Source organism: Macaca nemestrina, chromosome 13 (genome assembly GCF_043159975.1).
Source record: "Macaca nemestrina isolate mMacNem1 chromosome 13, mMacNem.hap1, whole genome shotgun sequence".
In the NCBI taxonomy this organism is placed as follows: Eukaryota; Metazoa; Chordata; class Mammalia; order Primates; family Cercopithecidae; genus Macaca; species Macaca nemestrina.
In genome coordinates, this window is record NC_092137.1 from 47,560,806 (window position 1) to 47,583,781 (window position 22,976).

Genomic DNA, 22,976 nt, shown 5'->3' on the forward strand with positions numbered 1-22,976 from the left:
CTGCCTCGGCCTTCCAAAGTGCTGGAATTACAGGCATGAGCCACCACACCCAGCTGGGTATGTCTTTATTAGCAGTGTGAAAATGGACTAAAGCAGTAAACTGGTACCAGTAGAGTGGGGCGCAGCTGAAAAGATACCCGAAAATATGGAAGTGACTTTGGAGCTGGGTAACAGGCAGAGGTCAGAACGGTTTAGAGGGCTCAGAAGAAGACCAGAAAATGTGGGAAAGTTTAGAACTTCCTGGAGACTTGTTGAATGCCTTTGACCAAAATCCTGATAATGATATGGACAATGAAATCCAGGCTAAGGTGGTCTCAGATGGAGATGAGGAACTTGTTGGGAACTGGAGCAAAGGTGACACTTGTTATGTTTTAGTAAAAAGACTGGTGGCATTTTGCCCCACCCTAGAGATTTGTGGAACTTTGAACTTGAGAGAAATTCTTTTAAGTATCTGGCGGGAGAAATTTCTAAGCAGCAAAACTTTCAAGAGGTGACTTGGGTGCTGTTAAAGGCATTCAGTTTTAAAAGGGAAACAGCATGAAAGTTTGGAAAATTTGCAGCCTGACAATGTGATAGAAAAGAAAATCCCATTTTCTGAGGAGAAATTCAAGCTAGCTGCAGAAATTTGCATAAGTAATGAGGATCCCAATGTTAATCCCCAAGACAATGGGAAAAATGTCTCCAGGGCATGTCAGAGGTTTTCATGGCAGCCCCTCTCATCACAAGCCTAGAGGCCTAGGAGAAAAAAGTGGTTTCATGGGCCAGCCCAGGGTTCCCATGCTGTGTGCAGCCTAGCAGCTTGGTGGCCTGCTGCTCCAGCCATGGCTGAAAGGGGCCAAGGTAGAGCTCAGGCCATGGCTTCAGAGGGTGCAAGCCTGAAGCCTTGACAGCTTCCAGGTGGTGTTGAGCCTGCAGGTGCACAGAAATCAATAATTCAGGTTTGGGAACCTCTGCCTATGTTTCAGGGATGTATGTGCAGGCAGAAGTTTGCTGCAGGGGTGAGGTGATCATGAGTTCCTCTGCTAGGGCAATGCAGATGGGAAATGTGGGGCCAGAGCCCCCACACAGAGTCCCTACTGGGGCACCACCTAGTGGAGCTGTGAAAAGAGGGCTATGATTCTCCAGACCCCAGAATGGTAGATCCACAGACAGCTTTCACCATATGCCTGGAAAAGCTGTAGACACTTAACGCCAACCCATGAAAGCAACCAGGAGGGGTGCTGTACCCTGCAAAGCCACAGGGGCAGTGCTGTCCAAGGCTGTGGTTGCCCACCTCTTGCATCCGCGTGACCTGGACGTGAGACATAGAGTCAAAGGAGATCATTTTGGAGCTTTAAGATTTGACTGCCATGCTGGGTTTTGGACTTGCATGGGGCTTGTAGTGCCTTTGTTTCGGCCAATTTCTCCCATTTGGAAGGGCTGTATTTACCCAATGCCGGTACCCCATTGTATCTGGGAAGTAACTAACTTGTTTTGATTTGACAGGCTCATAGGTGGAAAGGACTTACCTTGTGTTGGATGAAACTTTAGACTGTGGTATTTTGAGTTAATGCTGAAATGAGTTAAGACTTTGGGGGACTGTTGGGAAGACATGATTGGTTTTGAAATGTGAGGACATGAGATTTGGGAGGGGTCAGGGCAGAATGATATGGTTTGGCTGTGTCCCACCCAAATCCCATCTCGAATTCCCATGTGTTATGGGAGGGACCTGGTGGGAGATAATTGAATCATGGGGATGGATCTTTCCCATGCTGTTGCCGTGATAGTGAATAAGTCGCATGAGATCTGATGGTTTTAAAAATGGAAGTCTACCTGCACAAACTCTTTCTTTGCCTGCTGCCATCCATGTAAGACATGACTTGCTCCTCCTTGCCTTCTGCCATGATTGTGAGACCTCCCCAGTTACGTGAACTATAAGTCCAGTAAACCTCTTTTTCTTCCCAGACTCTGGTATGTCTTTATCAGCAGTGTGAAGTCCGACTAATACAGTGCTTGAACATGTAATATCTCAAATCTGTAATGTACTTTTTTTTTTTTTTTTTAAGGAGCAAAGAATCTGCAGAGTGTTGTGCTTAGTAAAATGAATTTTGAATCTTTTGTAAAAGATCTTCTTCTGGTTCGTCAGTATAGAGTTGAAGTTTATAAGAACAGAGCTGGAAATAAGGCATCCAAGGAGAATGATTGGTATTTGGCATATAAGGTAATTATCTTCCTTTTTAATTTACTTATTTTTTTAAGAGTAGAGAAATAAAAATGTGAAGAATTTAATTGTGTTTTAGTATTTTAAGTAGACTGTGATAATAGAATGCTTTGAGACACTTTAGTAGCAATTAGCATGTGGTTTTTAAAAAGTTGCAGTTTGGCTGGGCACAGTGGCTCTTGCTTGTAATCCCAGTATTTTGGGAGGCTGAGGCAGGCAGATTGCCTGAGCCCAAGAGTTCAAGACCAGCCTGCCCAACATGGTAAAACCTCATCTCTATTGAAGATAAAAAAATTAAAAAAAATTAGCTGGGGCTGTTGGCACACACCTGTGGTTCCAGCTAATCAAGAGGCTGAGGTGAGAGGATCACTTGAGTCCAGGAGGTTGAGGTTACAGTTTAACTTTCAGAGGCCAAGACAGGAGGACTGCATGAGTCCAGGAGTTTGAGACCACCCTGGGCAATGTAGGAAGATCCCATCTCTATAGAGGGATAGATTAGATAGATAATTTCTGAGGGGAGGGCCAGGGAAGGGGAGGGCAGGGCCAGTACTAAGGTCATAATAGAGACAAGTATTTGTAAGATCCTTATAATAGGTAAGGCTGGCCACAAATGAGTACTACAGATTTGTATTTTTAGTAGAGACGGGGTTTCACCATGTTGGCCAGGCTGATCTTGAACTTCTGACCTCAAGTGATCTGCCTGCCTTGGCCTCCCAAAGTGCTGAGATTACAGGTGTGAGCCACTGTGCCCAACCACAAGCAGTTATTTGTTTATTTATTTTGAGACAGAGTCTTGCTCTGTTGCCAGGCTGGAGTGCCGTGGTGCCATCTTGGCTCACTGCAACCTCTGACTCCCTGATTCAAGTGATTCTCCTGCCTCAGCCTCCCAAGTAGCTGGGATTACAGGTGCGTGCCACCACACCTGGCTAATTTTTGTATTTTTAGTAGAGACGGGGTTTCACCATGTTGGCCAGGATCGTCTTGATCTCCTGACCTCATGATTTGACCACTTTGGCCTCCCAAAGTGCTGGGATTACAGGCGTGAGCCACTGTACTCGGCCAGTTATTTTTTATAAGAAAACAATTTATTGGCCAGGTGCGGTGGCTCACACCTGTAATCCTAGCACTTTGGGAGGCCGAGGCAGGCAGATCACGAGGTCAGGAGTTTGAGACCAGCCTGGCCAACATGGTGAAACCCAATCTCTACTAAAAATACAAAAATTAGCTGGGCGTGGTGGTGTGCGCCTGTATTCCCAGCTACTCGGGAGGCTGAGGCAGGAGAATTGCTTGAAACCTTGAGGCAGAGGTTGCAGAGAGTCGAGATTGTACCATTGCACTCCAGCCTGGGTGACAGAGCAAGACTTCATCTCAAAAAAAAAAGAAAGCATTTTATTAATAAGGTTCATTGAGTTTGGATTTTTCCTTTTTGCTAGTAAAATTTTAAAGTACATTGAAGAGTTTGTTAAATTTTTGAAATTTTATTTTTACTTAGGCTTCTCCTGGCAATCTATCTCAGTTTGAAGACATTCTCTTTGGTAACAATGATATGTCAGCTTCCATTGGTGTTGTGGGTGTTAAAATGTCCACAGTTGATGGCCAGAGACAGGTTGGAGTTGGGTATGTGGATTCCATACAGAGGAAGCTAGGACTGTGTGAATTCCCTGATAATGATCAGTTCTCCAATCTTGAGGCTCTCCTCATCCAGATTGGACCAAAGGAATGTGTTTTACCTGGAGGAGAGACTGCTGGAGACATGGGGAAACTGAGACAGGTAAGCAGATTGAGTCTAGTGATAGAGGAGATTCCAGGCCTAGGAAAGGCTCTTTAATTGACATGATACTGTTTTATTTAAGGAAAAATAATAAAAAACTCTATTTTTTTTGTATCTAATTAAAATAATGTTTTGATGTTTACATTGACAGAAACGGTATATTTAATTGGACATTAAAACAAGCTGTTTCTTGTGTAAGATTTATTTTACCTCAGATCTTTTCTCCCCCCTTTCCTTTCTGTCTTGTGTTCCAAAAGAGTAATTATTACAGTAAATATCACTGTAATTATGGTTTTATCAAATAAGATGCAGTTCTTTAGCATGTTTTGATAGTTTGAGTGGAACTTTAGCCTGTTATTTTGCTATTTATTTTAACTAAATTCTGATTGTGTGATTTGTTTTTTGTTTTTTGTTTTTTGAGACCAAGTCTCTCTGTCACCCAGGCTGGAGTGCGGTGGTGCGATCTTGGCTCACTGCAATGTCTGCCTCCCAGGTTCAAGCAATTCTTCTGCCTCAGCCTCCTGAGTAGCTGGGATTACAGGTGTGCACCACCACATGCAGCTAATTTTTGTATTTTTAGTAGAGATGAGGTTCCACCATCTTGGCCAGGCTAGTCTTGAACTCCTTACCTTGTGATCCACCCGCCTTGGACTCCCAAAGTGCTGGGATTACAGGCGTGAGCCACCATGCTTGGCTTTGATTGTGTCATTTGTTATAGGCATGTAGTTTATTATTTAGATACTTCTTTTTTTTTTTTCTTTGAGGTGGAGTTTCACTCTTGGTGCCCAGGCTGGAGTGTAATGACATGATCTCAGCTCACTGCAACCTCCACATCCTGGGTTCAAGCGATTCTCCTGCCTCAGCATCCCGAGTAGCTGGGATTACAGGCATGCCCCACCACACCTGGCCAATTTTGTATTTTTAGTAGAGACAGTGTTCTACCATGTTGGTCAGGCTGGTCTTGAACTCCTGGCCTCAGGTGATCCCCCCACCTCAGCCTCCCAAAGTGCTGGAATTACAGGCATGAGCCACAGCACCTGGCCTAGATATTTCTTAAGGTATGTATCTCCCGAGGATTCTTTACTTTTTGTGGTCTTCAAGTACCATAAGCACCGCTGGAGATAACACATGTGATGGACATTTTTAGCATAGATTGTATCTAAGCAACTTTCCACAAGTAATAGTTCTGTTAAGGGTTATTATTTGTGGCCGGGGGCGGTGGCTCACACCTGTAATCCTGGCACTTTGGGAAGCTGAGGCGGGCGGATCACCTGAGGTCAGGGATTCGAGACCAGCCTGTCCAGTGTCTCTACTAAAAATGCAAAGAAGGAAAAAAAACTAGCCAAGCATGGTGGCTTGCTCCTATAATCCCAGCTACTTGGGAGGCTGAGGCAGGAGAATTGCTTGAACCTGAGAGGCAGAAGTAGCAGTGAGCCAAGATTGTGTCACCGCATTCCATCCTGGGCGACAGTGAGACTCTGTCTCAAAACAAAAAAAGAGTTGTTACAGTTGGGACTATTTTTTGAAAGCTTTATGTGAACGTAATTTTATATTTTGATGAAAATTTAGTTTATTGATGTAAAAAGTGTGTCAGTACATCATATTATCAATGTCTTGCACATTGTGTAAACATTTAATGTAGGTTAATCTGTTATCACTATAATTATCAATGTTATCATTTTCATTATTGCTTTTCTTATTCCTTTTTTCATAGTAGTTTAAATTATTTATTTCAAAATAGATTATTCAAAGAGGAGGGATTCTGATCACAGAAAGAAAAAAAGCTGACTTTTCCACGAAAGACATTTATCAGGACCTCAACCGGCTGTTGAAAGGCAAAAAGGGAGAACAGATGAATAGTGCTGTATTGCCAGAAATGGAGAATCAGGTACATGGATTATAAATGTGAATTACAATATATATAATGTAAATATATAATATAAATAATATGTAAATTATAGTGACTTTTTAGAAGGATATTTGTCATTTTTGTCTTAAACCCTAAGCTGTGTATCAATGATAGTAAGCTTTTTTTTTTTTTTTGAGACAGAGTTTCGCTCTTGTTGCCCAGGCTGGAGTAGAATGGCGTAATCTTAGCTCACCGCAACCTCTGCCTCCCGGGTTCAAGTGATCCTCCTGCCTTAGCCTCCCAAGTAGCTGGGATTACAGGCATGTGCCACCACGCCTGGCTAATCTTTTTTTGTATTCTTAGTAGAGATGGAGTTTCTCTATGTTGGTCAGGCTGGTCTCAAACTCCTGAACCTCAGGTGATCTGCCTGCCTTGGCCTTCCAAAGCGCTGAGATTACAGGCATGAGCCACCGCCTCCAGCCTGTTTTTATAGTTTATATACATGGAATTATATCATATATTTTCCCTAGCTTCTTTCATTCAATGTTTGTAAGACTTATCCATATCATTGAGTGTAGTTATGGATTTTTGCGTTCATATTTCATAGCACAAACATCAGAATTTATCCATTTTACTTCCCTTCCCCCTGCCGCTGCTACTCTCCCCATTTTAACCTTTTTTTTTGTTTTTTTGAGATGGAGTCTCAGAATCTTGCTCTATTGTCCAGGCTGGAGTTCCATGGTGCGGTCTCAGCTCACTGCAACCTCTGCCTCTGGGTTCAGCTGCATGCCACCGTGCCTGGCTAATTTTTGTATTTTCAGTAGAGAGGGAGTTTTGCTATGTTGGCCAGGCTGGTCTCGAACTTCTGACCTCAGGTGATCCACCGCCTCGGCCTCCCAGAGTGCTGTGATTATAGGTGTGAGCCACTGTGCCCAACCCCCATTTTAATTTTGATGGACATTTGGGTAATTTTCATTTTTGGCTGTTACAAATACTCCTGCGATTACAGTTAATTTTCACAGTTCTTTTTTTTTTTGGAACGGAGTTTCGCTCTTGTTGCTCAGGCTGCAGTGCAATGGTGTGATCTCAGCCCACTGCAACCTTCGTCTTCTGGTTTCAAACAATTCTCCTTTCTCATCTCCTGAGTATCTGGGGTTTACAGGCATGTGCCACCATGCCCAGCTAATTTTTGTATTTTTATTTCACAGTTCTGGAGACTGGGAAGTTCAAAATTAAGGCACTGGCTAATCTGTTGTCCAGTGAGGGCCCACTTTCTCATAGATAACCATTTTCTCACTCTAACCTCACAAGGTTGAAAGGGCCTAATTTTTGTATTTTTTTTTTTTGAGACGGAGTCTCGCTCTGTCGCCCAGGCTGGAGTGCAGTGGCCGGATCTCAGCTCACTGCAAGCTCCGCCTCCCGGGTTCACGCCATTCTCCTGCCTCAGCCTCCCGAGTAGCTGGGACTACAGGCGCCCGCCACCTCGCCTGGCTAGTTTTTTGTATTTTTTAGTAGAGACGGAGTTTCACCGGGTTAGCCAGGATGGTCTCGATCTCCTGACCTCATGATCCGCCCGTCTCGGCCTCCCAAAGTGCTGGGATTACAGGCTTGAGCCACCGCGCCCGGCCAATTTTTGTATTTTTAATAGAGATGGGGTTTCACTATGTTGGCTAAGCTGGTCTCACACTCCTAGCCTCGAGTCATCTGCCCGCCTCATCCTCCCTAAGTGCTTGGATTACAGCATGTGCCACCACGCCTGGCCCCCATTTTAGTTTTGATGGACATTTGGGTAATTTTCTTTTTTGGCTATTATAAATAATACTGCGATTACCATTAATTTTCACCTTGTAAAAACCATTTTCAAATCTCAAGAGATTAACCGTTGGTTTTCTTGGTTTGGACTGGGAAGGAACACCAAGGAAAATGATGGAGTTCAGAATTTATTTTCATTTTGTATTTGTTTTTGAAAATCTTTAGAACTGGATCCAGTGGTATAGAAATCTTTGATTTTAAATTCTTAATTTTAGGTTGCAGTTTCATCATTGTCTGCGGTAATCAAGTTTTTAGAACTCTTATCAGATGATTCCAATTTTGGACAGTTTGAACTGACTACTTTTGACTTCAGCCAGTACATGAAATTGGATATTGCAGCAGTCAGAGCCCTTAACCTTTTTCAGGTAAAAAAAAAAAAAAAAAAGGGTTAAAAATGTTGAATGGTTTAAAAATGTTTTCATTGACATATACTGAAGAATTTTATTAGGGAGCTAAAATATTTTGAAATATTATTATACTTGGATTAGGTAAGTAGCTTCAAAAGGCTATATTTTCTCTTCTCTCCCCTCCCCCACTCCACTTTTTAACTTTTTTTTTTTTTTAAAGACAGTCTCACTTGTCCCCTAGGCTAGAGTGCAGTGGCACAATCTCGGCCCACTGCAACCTCCACCTCCCAAGTAGCTGGGATTACAGTTGCCTGCCACCATGCCTGGTTAATTTTTATATTTTTAGTAGGGACAGGGGGACAGGGTTTCACCATGTTGGCCAGGCTGGTCTCAAATTTCTGATCTCAGGTGATCCTCCCACCTCGGCTTCCCAAAGTGCTAGGATTACAGGCTTGAGCCATCGCGCCTGGCCTACTTTTTACTTTTTTAGAGACTGGGCTTTATTCTGTCACCCAGCGTGAAGTGAAGTGGGAAAATCATAGCTCACTGCAGTATTGAACTCCTGAGCTCAAGCTATCCTCCTGCTTCAACCTCATAAGTAGCTGGGTTTACAGGCACAAGCCAGCATGCTTGCTTAATTTTAACATTTTTTCAGAGTTGGAGTTTCACAGTGTTGCCCAGGATGTTCACTCACTCCTGGCTTCAAGTGATTCTTCTGCCTTAGCCTCTGGAGTAGTGGCTCGGATTACAGGCATGAACCACCATGCTCTGGTATTTTTTTTTCAAGGCTTTTTTTTTTTTTTTTTTTTTCTTCAAGAGGCTGGTGTCACTGTGTATGCTCCCTAGGCTGGAGTGCAGTGGCTGTTCACAGGAAGTGCCATCAGAGTGTACTACAGCTTCGAACTCCTGGGCTCAAGCATTTGTATCATAGTCTCCAAAGTAGCTGGGACTACAGGTGCGCCTCTGTGCCTTGCTCTCGAATTGCTTTTTTTTTTTTTCCTCTAGTTTCAAGCTATCTATGTGGTATTAGTCCTTACTTTATGAATAATTTTGTGTACTACTACTAATAGCAATTTTTTTTTTTTGAGACGGAGTCTCTTGTTGCCCAGGCTGGAGTGCAGTGGTGTGATCTCAGCTCACTGCAACCTCTGCCTCTCGGGTTTGGGCAATTAGCTGGGATTAGAGGTGCCTGCCACCATGCCCAGCTGATTTTTGTATTTTTAGTAGAGATGGGGTTTCACCTTGTTGGCTAGGCTGGTCGCTAACTCCTGACCTCAGGTGATCTGCCTGCCTCAGCCTCCCAAAGTGATGGGATTGTAGGCGTAAGCCACTGTGCCTGGCCTAGCAATTTAAAATGACATTCTAAGAAGCTTTTTTTTTTTTTTTTTTTTTTTTTTTTTTGAGACGGAGTCTCGCTCTGTCGCGGGGCTGGAGCGCAGTGGCCGGATCTCAGCTCACTGCAAGCTCCGCCTCCCGGGTTTGCGCCATTCTCCTGCCTCAGCCTCCTGTGTAGCTGGGACTACAGGCGCCCGCCACCTCGCCCGGCTAGTTTTTTGTATTTTTTTAGTAGAGACGGGGTTTCACCGTGTTCGCCAGGATGGTCTCGATCTCCTGACCTCGTGATCCGCCCATCTCGGCCTCCCAAAGTGCTGGGATTACAGGCTTGAGCCACCGCGCCCGGCCTAAGAAGCTTTATGTCTAAAACTGCAGTAAGTGGCTGAGTAACGTGGCTCATGCCTGTAATCCCAACACTTTGGGAGCCCAGGCTGGGAGGATCACTTGAGTCCAGGAGTTGAGACCAGCCTGGGCAACATAATGAGAAAAAATTAGCGGGGCTTAGTGGCATGCGCCTGTAGTCTCAGCTACTTGAAAGGCTAAAGTGGGAGGATTCCTTGAGCCCAAGAGTTCTGGCTTGCCGTGAGCCAGGATGGCACCACTGCACTCCAGTCTGGGCAGTAGAGTGAGACCCTGTCTCAACAAATAAAAAATAAAACTGTAGTAATTATAAAGTGGTTTTGGCTAGGGGAGAAATGTACAGCTGAACATACGGATTAAGAAGTTGAAAGTTGGTCTTAGGAAGAGGAACTTTTTGTGGAAATTTCTTAATATTTGAAGAATATTATGTTATTGTTTCTCTGTTTTTCATGGCATAGTAAGGTTTTCACTAATGAGTGTGTCATTCTTTCTATTTTATTTTTTGTTTACTAGGGTTCTGTTGAAGATACCACTGGCTCTCAGTCTCTGGCTGCCTTGCTGAATAAGTGTAAAACCCCTCAAGGACAAAGACTTGTTAACCAGTGGATTAAGCAGCCTCTCATGGATAAAAACAGAATAGAGGAGAGGTATGTTATTAGTTTATACTTTTGTTAGTTTTATGTAACCTGCAGTTATCCACATGAGTATACCACTTATTGTAATACGCAGTTTTGCAAGTATATCTTACCATTTAACTGTACAGAGAGCTACATAGTAATAGAGTAGTAATGATTTAGATTGATTAAAGAACTCATTTTTTTTTAAATAAGTTTTTTTCACTATTAAAAAAAACTTTTATTTGAGATGGTATGTATCGAATATGTGCTTGGGAGCCAATGTACCTTTGTTCATATTGTGTGTAATCTTGGGCAAATTACTCAACCTTTATGTCATAGTTTCTTCACCTTTAAAATGACATTAATAAAACAGCTACTTCATAGGATTATAAGCATGAGATGATTTAATATACATAAAATACTTAAGGTCTGATATATAGGAAGCACTTAATTCTTTATTCTAGAAAAGATTTAAGGTGACCTAAACATATATGTCAGAAAGTCTTTAAAATTGTGGAAATAAAAGGTTATATAATTCTGTTATCCAAAAATTACTAGTATTTCAATATATTTTATTTCAGTCTTTTCTTTTAGATACAAGTTTTAAAACTTAAGTGAAGTGTAATATAGGTAAGTACTGCTTGATGAATTTAAGGTGATTTCTGAAGTCAGGTTTGTTGGAGAAGAGGAGTGGGATTTAGTGATTTAGAACCAGAAGTTGGGGCTGGGTGCGATGGCTCATGCCTGTAATTCCAGCACTTTGGGGGCCGTAATGGGAGGATTGTTTGTGCCTTGGAGTTCAAGACCAGCCTGGGCAACACAGACACCATCTCTACAAAAGAAAAAAAAAATTAGCTCAGTGTAGTGACATGTATCTGTAGCCCGAGCTACTCGGGAGGCTGAGGTGGGAATATCACCTGGGCCCAGAAGTTTGAGGCTGCAGTGAGCTATGATTGTGCACTGAACTCCAGCCTGGGCAATAGAGTGAAACCCTGTCTCAAAAAAAAAAAGAAAGAAATTGAGGCTGGGCACGGTGGCTCACACATATAATCCAGCACTTTGGGAGGTTGAGGCAGGATAATTGCTTGAGCCCAGGACTTTGAGACCAGTCTGGGCAACAAAATGACACCCCATTTCTACCAAAAAAATTTTTAAAAATTTAGCTGGGCATGGTGGCATGTGCCTGTGGTCCCAGATACATGGGAGGCTAAGGCTGGAGGATTGTTTAAGCCCAGGAGGTTGAGGCTGCAAAGAGCCATATTCATGTCCCAGCACTCCAGCCTGGGTGACATAGTGAGACACTGTCTCAAACAAAAATCAACAGGCCAGATGCGGTGGCTCACCCCTGTAATCCCAACACTTTGGGAGGCCGTGGCGGGCGGATTACTTGAGGTCAAGAGTTCGAGACTAGCCCGGCCAACATGGTGAAACTCCATCTCTACTAAAAATACAAAATTAGATGAGCGTGGTGGTGTGTGCCTATAATCCCAGCTACTCTGGAGGCTGAGACACGAGAATTGCTTGAATTGGGAGGCAAAGGTTGCAGTGAGCCGAGATCGTGCCACTGCACTCTAACTTGGGCCACAAACGAGATTGTGTATCAAAAACAGACAAACAAAAAAAGACACCTAAAATCAACAACAACAAAAACGATATTGGAATGATTGGATTCCCAAACAAAGATAAATGTTTCAGGTGATGGATATCTCAGTTACCCTGACTTGAGTATTATACATTGTATACATGTATTAAAATATTACAAACCCCCAAATGTGTACAATTATGAGGTATCAATAAAAAAAGAGATTGGAAGGACTGGGTAATTTGCAAGTAATTAAGGCAATTTACAATTTGTAATTTTTATTATTTGTGAATAAGTAGTTACATTTATATGTGTCAAAATTGAAAAAGGACAGGTGGATATACAGTGATAAGTCACCCACCCTTCTCTGTCAGCTCCATAAAGAGCCTTTGTCTTGCATGGCTGCAGGGTCACATTTCCTATTGTATTTTGCCACCACCTGCCCTGGGAGCAACAGTGTGCGTTTATTGAACATCCTTCCAAGCAGAGTCTGGGCCTATACCAGCAAAACAAGTATGTCTATTCTCTCTACTCTTTTAATTTTTTTTTTTTTGAGACGGAGTCTCGCTCTGTCGCCCAAACTGGAGTGCGGTGGCCGGATCTCAGCTCACTGCAAGCTCCGCCTTTCGGGTTCACGCCATTCTCCTGCCTCAGCCTCCCGAGTAGCTGGGACTACAGGCGCCCGCCACCTCGCCTGGCTAGTTTTTTGTATTTTTTAGTAGAGACGGGGTTTCACTGTGTTAGCCAGGATGGTCTCGATTTCCTGACTTTGTGATCCGCCCGTCTCGGCCTCCCAAAGTGCTGGGATTATAGGCTTGAGCCACCTTGCCCGGCCATTTTTTATATTCTTGTTGTTTTTTTTTTTTTTTTTTTGAGACGGAGTCTTGCTTTGTCACCCAGGCTAGAGTGCAGTGGCCGGATCTCAGCTCACTGCAAGCTCCGCCTCCCAGGTTCACGCCATTCTCCTGCCTCAGCCTCCCGCGTAGCTGGGACTACAGGCGCCCGCCACCTCGCCTGGCTAGTTTTTTGTATGTTTTAGTAGAGACGGCGTTTCACCATGTTAGCCAGGATGGTCTCGATCTCCTGACCTCGTGATCCGCCCGTCTCGGCCTCCCAAAGTGCTGGGATTACAGGCTTGAGCCACCGCGCCCGGCCTCATTTTTTATATTCTTAATAGAGACAGGGTTTCACTATGTTGGCCAGGCTGGTCTTGAACTCCTGACCCCAGATGATCCACTCGCCTTGGCCTCCCAAAGTACTGGAATTATAGGTGTGAGCCACCATGCCCAGCCAAAATTATTTATGATAAGCAAGGCATGGTGGTTTGTGCCTGTAGTCCCAGCTACTTGGGAAGCTGAGGCAGGAGGATCACAGGTTCAAGTCTAGACTGGGAAAATAGTGAGAACCTTCCCTATCCCCAGTCTTCGAAAAAGAAAAAAATTTGCTGGAGAAGGTCACACAATGCTGATAGGTCCCATTGTGCTTTCATGCTTTCTAGCTTTCAGTGATAGCTGGATGTTACTTTTATTGTCTGACTCATTATAGTGACCAACCCCCAATTTTTTACTTTCCCTTAAGCCTTCAGCTATCTCACACCTCTAAGGAGATGATTTCTTCCTTAACATGTAAAACCTCAAAATTTATCTGTATTTTCACTCTTTTACTCTCTGGCTCTTTCTCAGAAGAAAAACTAACACTTTTATTTCTTCTCAAAGCCAACTTTTCCATACTTTACTTGGAGACATCTTTCTTTCTTTCTTTTTTTCTTTCTTTTTTTTTTGTTTCAGTGGAGTCTCTGTCGCCCAGGCTGGAGTGCAGTGGTGCAGTCTCCACTCAGTGCAACCTCCACCTCCCAGGTTCAAGCGATTCTCCTGCCTCAGCCTGCTGAGTACCTGGGATTACAAGCGAGCACCACCATGCCCGAACAATTTTTGGGTTTTTAGTAGAGACAGGGTTTCATCATGTTGGCCAGGCTGGTCTCTAACTCCTGACCTCGAAATCTGCCCGCCTCAGCCTTGTAAAGTGCTGGGATTACAGGCGTGAGCCACCACGCCCAGCCCTAAAGTAGCAATCTTAATAAGAAATAGTCTCTGGTTGGGCGCAATGACTCACGCCTGTAATCCCAGCACTTTGGGAGGCCATGGTGGACAGATCACCTGAGGTCGGGAGTTCAAGACCAGCCTGACCAACATGGAGAAACCCTGTCTTTAGTAAAAATACAAAATAAGCTGGGTGTGGTGGCATATGCCTATAATCCCAACTACTCAGGAGGCTGAGGCAGGAGAATCGCTTGAACCTGTGAGGCGGAGGTTGTGGTGAGCCAAGATCGCACCCTTGTACTGCAGCCTGTGCAACAAGAGCAAAACTCCATCTCAAAAAAAAAGATTGCTATGTTAATCTTATTTTATATAAAAAGAAATAGTCAATATTAAACTAGAAGGCAATAAAAATACCAAATTCAATACACAAATTATTTTGTCAGCATTTTCACAAGAATAAACTATTTTATATGCTAACATATGTTCAATGTTCCTTACAGAATTCTGACATTAAAAAGGAAAAATTACTAAAGCTTCAGATGAATCCATAAATGGACAAAAGAAAAAGCTTAAAAGGATAAAGAACAACACTCCAAGTGCATGTATAAACATAAGGACTCGGCCGGGCGCGGTGACTCAAGCCTGTAATCCCAGCACTTTGGGAGGCCGAGACGGGCGGATCACGAGGTCAGGAGATCGAGACCATCCTGGCGAACACGGTGAAACCCCGTCTCTACTAAAAAATACAAAAAACTAGCCGGGCGAGGCGGCGGGCGCCTGTAGTCCTAGCTACTCGGGAGGCTGAGGCAGGAGAATGGCGTAAACCCGGGGGGCGGAGCTTGCAGTGAGCTGAGATCCGGCCACTGCACTCTAGCCCGGGCGACAGAGCCAGACTCCGTCTCAAACAAACAAACAAACAAACAAACAAAAAACATAAGGACTCTTGGTACTTACCCTTTTTAAAAATCTTTAGGCCTGCACAGTATTTGCTATTTAATGTATCAAATGGGTGGTTCTGACTTCTTTAATCCATATGTAGGACAGATGAAAAAAGGAATTATAAACTTATAATTACAGTTCTTTTTTTTTTTTTGGAGACGGAGTCTCGCTCTGTCGCCCAGGCTGGAGTGCAGTGGCCGGATCTCAGCTCACTGCAAGCTCCGCCTCCCGGGTCTACGCCATTCTCCTGCCTCAGCCTCCCTAGTAGCTGGGACTACAGGCGCCCGCCACCTCGCCCGGCTAGTTTTTTGTATTTTTTAGTAGAGACGGGGTTTCACTGTGTTAGCCAGGATGGTCTCGATCTCCTGACCTCGTGATCCGCCCGTCTCGGCCTCCCAAAGTGCTGGGATTACAGGCTTGAGCCACCGCGCCCGGCCCTATAATTACAGTTCTTTAGGAACTATATTTGCTCTCAGCCTTTTAAATTAGCTGTCGGGCAATTCCAGTCAGCTCTTTTGAAAAAAACCTATCTATCTGTCTGTCTAGAGAATGAGTTATAAGACTAGCTAGCTTTTGTTTTTTTGTTAGAGACAGGATTTCGTCATGTTTTCTAGGCTGTTCTTGAACTCCTAGGCTCAAGCCATCTACCTGCCTCAGCCTCCCAAAGCGCTGGGATTACAGGCGTGAGCCACCATGCCCAACCAATTCCAGTCAGCTCTTACAATGAAAGCTTAGAAATGGTAGGGTTAAAGAGGGGACAGAATGTTGATTTTAAAATATCAGTAATTTGGCCGGGCTCAGTGGCCGTAACCCCAGCACTTTGGGAGGCCAAGGCGGCCAGATTGCCTTGGCCTGCCTCAGCCTCCCAAAGTGCTGGGATTATAGGTGTGAGCTCAGGAGTTCGAGACCAGCCTGGGCAACACGGCGAAAACCTGTCTCTAGTAAAATATAAAAAATTAGCTGGGTGTGGTAGCGTGCGCCTGTGGTCCCAGTAACTCGGGAGGCTGAGGCAGGAGAATTGCTTGAACCTGGGAGGCAGAGGTTGCAGTGAGCTGAGATTGCATCACTGCACTCCAGCCTGGGCGACAGAGTGAGACTCTCTCAAAAAAAAAAAAAAAAAAAGCCGCAAGAATTTGGTTAATTCTATTGGAATTTTAGGGGTTAACTGAGCCCCAAAATGACTCAGCTGTATGCAATTTAATACAATATTAATTCGCATGTTGACTGGCAGAACTGCATACAGCTGAGTCATTTTATTGAGTAGGATTAATAGGTATACTATGTTATGCCAACGATAACTGTGATACTTCTAAAATTGTGATTTAAAATTGACATTGTCACAGAAACAGCAGAGTAGTTGTGTTTTTCTTTAAGCTTCTTTTAACCAGAAACATAAACTGAAACTGTAATTATTACTGAAGTTGTATGTTGAATAGACTTGTGAAACTAGCAATTTATTAGGCCTTTAATGATATCTGGACCAAAGGTTGAGGGAGCTGTGCTGTGTTTATGTTGCTTTGTGCTTTGTTTTTTTAGAAGCTTGTCCTTTCTTTGCCATTTTACTTCTTTCATTTTTTTTTGAGATGGAGTCTTTCTCTGTCCCCCAGGCTGGAGTGGAGTGGTGCAATCTCTGCTCACTGCAACCTCTGCCTCCTGGGTTCAAATGATTCTCCAGCCTCAGCCTCCTAAGTAACTGCGATTACAGGCATCCGCCACCACGCCCAGCTAATTTTTGTATTTTTAGTAGAGATGGGGTTTTGCCATGTTGGCCAGGCTGATCTTGAGCTCCTGATCTCAGGTGATCGCCTGCCTCGACACTCCCGAAGTGCTGAGATTACAGGTGTGAGCCACTGCACCCAGGCCTTAATGCTACTTTGTAGGTGAAAATTGTGAACTAACTTAAATTTCATTTTTATTAAAGTTAATTTTTGGGAAATTAATGAACGGTTGACATTTTAATCTTTTGAATATTGCAGTTATTTGGGTTTAAATTGGGGGGCTTAGGAAGGGAAAGAAGCCCTATGGTTGTTTCTGAATTTTCTGAAAATTATGTTGATATACTATATATGAAATCCAGTTTGGAGAGAATATGTCCATTGATAAGGAAAAATTAATAAAGATTTGATCTAGATAAGGCATTCCATTTGGAAGTGGTTTGAGTATCTTTTTTTTTTTTTTTTTTTTGAGACAGAGTCTTGCTGTGTGATCCAGGCTGGATGTAGTGGCACAATCTTGGCTCACTGCATCCTCCACCCCCCGGGTTCAAGCAATTCTTCTTCCTCAGCCTCCCAAGTAGCTGGGATTACAGGTGTGAGCCATCATCCCCGGCTAATTTTTTTTTTTTTTTTTTTGAGATGTAATCTTTCTCCTGTTGTGCGGGCTGGAGTGCACTGGTGCGATCTCGGTTCACTGCAACCTCCACCTCCCGGTTTCAAGCGATTAAGCGATTCTCCTTCCTCAGCCTGCAGAGTAGCTGGGATTATAGGCCTGTGCCACCACGTCTGGCTAATTTCTCTAATTTTAGTAGAGAAGGGATTTTGCTATGTTGGCCAGGCTGGTCTCAAACTCCTGACCTCAGGTGATCCACCTGCTTGGCCTCCCAAAATGCTAGGATTACAGGTGTGAGCCACTGTGCCTGGCCTAAGTTTTGTATTTTTAGTAGAGATGGTGTTTCACCATGTTGGTCAGGCTGGTCTGAAACTCCTGATCTCGTGATCTGCCCGCCTTGGCCTCCTAAAGTGCTGGGATTTCAGGCGTAAGCTCGTGTCCGGCCTGTTTGACTATCTTTTAAAACCAGTAAGGATGAACTAGAGGTATCAGCTCTCTTCATGGACTTTGGAGAAATAAGACAAAAAGGAAAGAGATGTTTTGCCGGGTGCGGTGGCTCACGCCTATAATCCCAGCACTTTGGGAGGCTGAGGACAGCGGATCACCTGAGGTCAGGAGTCAAGACCAGAGCCATTGCACTCCAGCCTGGGCAACGAGCACAAATTCGTCTCATAAAAGAAGAGAGAAAGAAAAACAGAAAGAGATGTTTTGATTTTTTAAATTTGGAGTGTTCTGTTCTTACTCTACAGCACTTAGCAGTAGTGCATCTGTCCACCTTGTTCTTTACAACAAAACCCCATTGGTTCTCTCTTACCAAGTTTGCTTTATTCTTGGTTTATCCTTTGTAGGATGTGAAAGGGATATGAAGAGCAAATAGGAAGTGTAACTGTTGCTGCTTGAGAGAAAGCTGTTTTACAATTTGTTGGCAAACAATTTGTAAAAGTACAACAAAAGTGTGCATTTGTGGCTTCTCATTTGTGTTTTATCATTGCTATATCTCATAATTTGTGTTTTTTAAAAATAATTTAACTTTATTTGAAAAGCACTACAGGGTCAGGTCATGTTTTTAAAAAATCAAGAGGGTAAACACCCCTACTTCTACTTTACCTCCAGTCCTAGTCTGTGGTGGTAATCAGTGTTAACAGTTTAGTTTGTGTTCTTACCCTTCCAGGGTTTTTTTTTCCTTTATTTATACAGATATATACATTTTTAAAAACATAGATAACACTTAAAAACAATATGGGGTCATATTATGACTATAATTTGTATTTCTTCCCAACAGTATTTATAGTTTTTTTCATTTCACTATATATTTATAAATTTTTTATTTCTAATAATTTCTCTTGAATAGGTGAGATATCATATAGTATAAAATTCAGTAGAAAATCAGTTTTTCAGAGGTACAAAATTGGCTGACTTTGCACAGACTCCTTTCAGTTCCCAGGTAGGGATGCACAGCCACCTCTTCCACTGAGGAGAGGAAAGGATATGTGTGCTTGTGGGCTCTTCAACTCTGTTGATTACTTGCAATTTATTTTCTGGTCAGTTTGATTAAGTGATGAAATTAAGTGATAAAATACTGGAAACAGAGAAGAAGCATAAGATTATTTTATCAGAAATATAGTCTCTGTGATGTTTTTTACCATTGACCTCAGTGTCACCCACAAGGATATGGGAGTTTTATGCAAAGAAGAGAAAAGGAAAGGTGAGGGTGTAGGTCAGCCAGCATTAGACTTTGTCAATCTTTTCTTGCCCCTTTATACCTCCTTCCCTGCTTTATTTTTATTTTTTTTTGAGATGGAATTGCACTCTGTCGCCTGGGCTGGAGTGCAGTGGCGCGATCTCGGCTCACTACAACCTGCGCCTCCCAGGTCAAGCGATTCTCCTGCCTCAGCCTCCAGAGTAGTTGGGACTACAGGCGTGTGCCACTACGCCCAGCTAATTTTTGTATTTTTAGTAGAGATAGAGTTTCACCATGTTGGTTGGCCAGGATGGTCTCGATCTCTTGACCTCGTGATCCGCCCTCCTCGACCTCTGAAAGAGCTGGGCTTACAGGTGTGAGCCACTGCACCTGGCCTACATGCTTTGTTAAGATAACTAAGGGATTTCTGTGATTGTTAGGATTCAGACTTCTATGTGCATAAGAATCAAGCTGTGTGCATAATAATTGCATGGGATTTCACAGCTGGGCCCCACTCCCAGGGATTTTGTATTATCTACCTCCAAGTGATTGTGATGCTGGTGATCCTTGGACCAGACTTGATGAAGCCCAATTAGATCCAGACGCTTAGCTAGGAAAGCCCCCCAAAGTTCGCTTTATTGAATTGTGTAATTTGACTACATCCATTGTTTCTTTTTTCAAATGTAGAGTATATGCCACAAAAATCTTTTCTGGAGCAGTAGGCATCCTAATTAATCTTGATGTTTGTTTATAGCCCCATTGACGGGGCTGTAAACTTGGCAGCAAATTGTGTTCCCACTAATTTGGCATATTCCATAAAAAACATGTATCTGTTGTTAGCTGCCTAGACATTAGCTGGACATGGTTTAGGTTACTTTTCTCTTAAAAAGTGAATTTTAATTCAAGTTCCTTTAAGCCAGCAGTCTCAACCTGGGGCAGTTTTTCCCTCCAGGGAACATTCAGCAGTGTCTAGAGACATTTTTGGTTGTCATGCAGAGGAAGAGAGTGTATAGTGGGTAGAATCCAGGGTTGCTGTTAAACAAGCATGGAACAGCCCCTTACAACAAATATTTATGTAGCCTAAAATGGCAGTGTTGCCAAGATTGAGAAATTATGCTTTAAATGTGTTTTTATATGTGGCCATTTTGTGTGTACTCTGGAGATAACGTGTTTTTCCTCTTATAACATGCTTGATAAACATTTTGGTAACACAGGAATTGTAAATGCTAGTGATGTCAGTAAATAGTTAAGAAATTTAGGGCCAGGCGCGGTGGCTCACTCCTGTAATCCCAGCACTTTGGGAGGCTGAGGCAGGAGGATCACGAGGTCAGGAGATCGAGACCTTCCTGGCTAACACAGTGAAACCGCATCTCTACTAAAAATCCGAAAAAATTAGCCAGGTGTGGTGGCGGGCACCTGTAGTCCCAGCTTCTCAATTTAGAAAGTAGATTTGTTTCCTTTCTATACCTGTGTAATTTGAGGTTTAGTTTACTGTCACATTGTTTACAAACATAAGGAAGATCGTTGCTCATCTGATAGCGTTCTGAACCTTGAGTCATCTGTAATACCTATGGTCTCCAGAAAAGTTTCTCTAAAACTGTATTTGGAGATGTGCAAAATATGTAGGAACATTTTCCCACCTTCGATTGTTAGTTTACCTTTCAGCTTCAGCAATTTACCTTTCAGCTATTACTTTAGTAACATCTCCAACATTGTTTTTCAAACTGCAAGGTGTTACCCAGTAGTGGGTCGTTAAATTAGGTGACAAAGAGCAATTTGAAGAATTAAATACGATAGAAAATGGCAGAGTGGGCTTATGCCTGTAATCCCAGCAGTTTGGGAGGCCGAGGCGGGTGGATCACGAGGTCAGGAGGTTGAGACCATGCTGGCTAGTGTGAAATCCCGTCTCTACTAAAAATACAAAAAATTAGCCGGGTGTGGTGGCACGCGCCTGTAGTCCCAGCTACTCAGGAGGCTGAGGCACGAGAATCACTTGAACCCGGGAACTGGAGGTTGCAGTGAGCCGAGATTGCATTACTGCACTCCAGCCTGGGCGACAGAATGAGACTCTGTTTCAAAAAAAGAAAAAGAAAATAGCAGGGTGTATCACATAATTGGAATATAAGTATTGATTTGTGAAACCTATTTTAATGATAGATCTGTATATGCATGTGCTGGATTGTGATGTAAAGACATTTCTTGCTGTGGTTACACTGAAAAAAATGAAAAGTCACTGATTTCCAATAACTTACAGAAGCAATATGAACTGCATATTCTATCGTTCTTGAAACAAGCTGAGATGTTATTGACTTTGGGAAGCAGTAAAATTATTTTAGTTTTTTAATTAACAGTTTTTGGCTTGTACTGTCAAGAGGTAATTTTAGAAAGCATTCTAAAAATGTGTAAGAGATACACTAAGTATTGGATTGGGCAACATTCTTGAACTGTAGTTCTGTTTCATTAAACATCACTATTTACATGTGCAACAGTGTGTCCATAACAATGTCCCAGTAATGAAATTCTTTCTCCTATTTAAGGCATGTCTGTCTGATGAAAGTCAAACAAAATTGGGTATATGTCAGTGTCTTATGATACTGCTTAACTAAACATTAATTTGACTCTTAGCTAATCAGGAAATGTTTGCCTCACAGTCTTACAGAGCTTTCCACCTTCTAAAAAAGCTAACGTTTCAGAATAGATTCAAGCTTCTTTCTTTCTTTCTTTTTTTTTTGAGGCGGAGTCTCGCTCTGTCGCCCAGGCTGGAGTACAGGGGCGCTGTCTCGGCTCACTGCAACCTCTGCCTCCTCGGTTCAGGCAATTCTCCTGCCTCACCCTCCCAAGTAGCCTGGATTACAGGCGTGCGCCACCATGCCCAGCTAATTTTTTTGTATTTTTAGTAGAGACGGGGTTTCACCATGCTGTCCAAGCTTGTCTCAAACTCCTGACCTTGAGATCTGCCCACCTCGGCCTCCCAAAGTGCTGGGATTACAGGTGTGAGCCACTGCACTCAGCCTAGATTCAAGCTTCTTTTTTTTTCTTTTTTTTTTTTTTGAGACGGAGTCTTGCTCTTGTTGCCCAGGCTGGAGTGCAATGGTGTGATCTCAGTGCACCGCAACCTCTGCCTCCCGGGTTCAAGTGACTCTCCTGCCTCAGCCTCCCGAGTAGCTGGTATTACAGGCATGAGCCACCATGCCCAGCTAATTTTGTATTTTTTGTACAGACGGGGTTTCTCCATGTTGGTCAGGCTAGTCTCGAACTCCCGAACTCAGGTGATCCGCCTGCCTCGGCCTCTCAAAGTGCTGGGATTACAGGTGTGAACCACCGCGCCAGGTGGATTCAAGCTTCTTAAATGGAATTTTGAGCTCACTTAGTTGAGACTTATGTGCTTAGTTGACAAATTTTAATTTTATACTAAAATATTTTAGATTAATGCAAGTTAATTTATTTCAGATTGAATTTAGTGGAAGCTTTTGTAGAAGATGCAGAATTGAGGCAGACTTTACAAGAAGATTTACTTCGTCGATTCCCAGATCTTAACCGACTTGCCAAGAAGTTTCAAAGACAAGCAGCAAACTTACAAGATTGTTACCGGCTCTATCAGGGTATAAATCAACTACCCAATGTTATACAGGCTCTGGAAAAACATGAAGGTAACAAGTGATTTTGTTTTTTGTTTTCCTTCAACTCATACAATATATATTTGGCAATGTGCTGTCCTCATGAAGTTGGTGGTAGTGACTCACTCTTAGGACACATTCAGATTTCTTTTTTTTTGTTTTTGTTTTTGTTTTTTTTTGAGATGGAGTCTTGCTCTGTTGCCAAGGCTAGAGTGCAGTGGCGCAATCTTGGCTCACTGTAGCCTCTGCCTGCTGGGTTCAAGTGATTCTCCTGCCTCAGCTTCCTGCGTGGCTGGCATTACAGGCATGTACCACCATGCCCGGCTAATTTTTGTACTTTTAGTTTTACCATTTTGGCCAGGCTGGTCTTGAACTCCCAATCTCAGGTGATCTGCCTGCCTCGGCCTTCCAAAGTGCTGGGAGTACAGGCGTGAGTCACAGAACCTGGCCACGTTCAGATTTCTTTCTTTCCTTCTTTTCTTTTTCTTTTCCTCCTCTC

The 22,976-nt window shown here is 43.1% G+C and overlaps 1 protein-coding gene across 2 annotated transcripts in view; it reads left to right on the forward strand.

Annotated features, from left to right (window-relative positions):
• LOC105464985 (mutS homolog 2) overlaps positions 1-22,976 on the forward strand; it is a 102,479-nt gene that overhangs the window by 3,173 nt on the left and 76,330 nt on the right. For both annotated transcript variants that reach the window (XM_071076662.1, XM_011713157.2), the window contains exons 2-7: positions 2,046-2,200; positions 3,693-3,971; positions 5,713-5,859; positions 7,848-7,997; positions 10,188-10,321; positions 22,311-22,510. In XM_071076662.1, the coding sequence (XP_070932763.1) occupies positions 2,046-2,200; positions 3,693-3,971; positions 5,713-5,859; positions 7,848-7,997; positions 10,188-10,321; positions 22,311-22,510 (1,065 nt within the window). The remainder of the gene's footprint in view (positions 1-2,045; positions 2,201-3,692; positions 3,972-5,712; positions 5,860-7,847; positions 7,998-10,187; positions 10,322-22,310; positions 22,511-22,976) is intronic.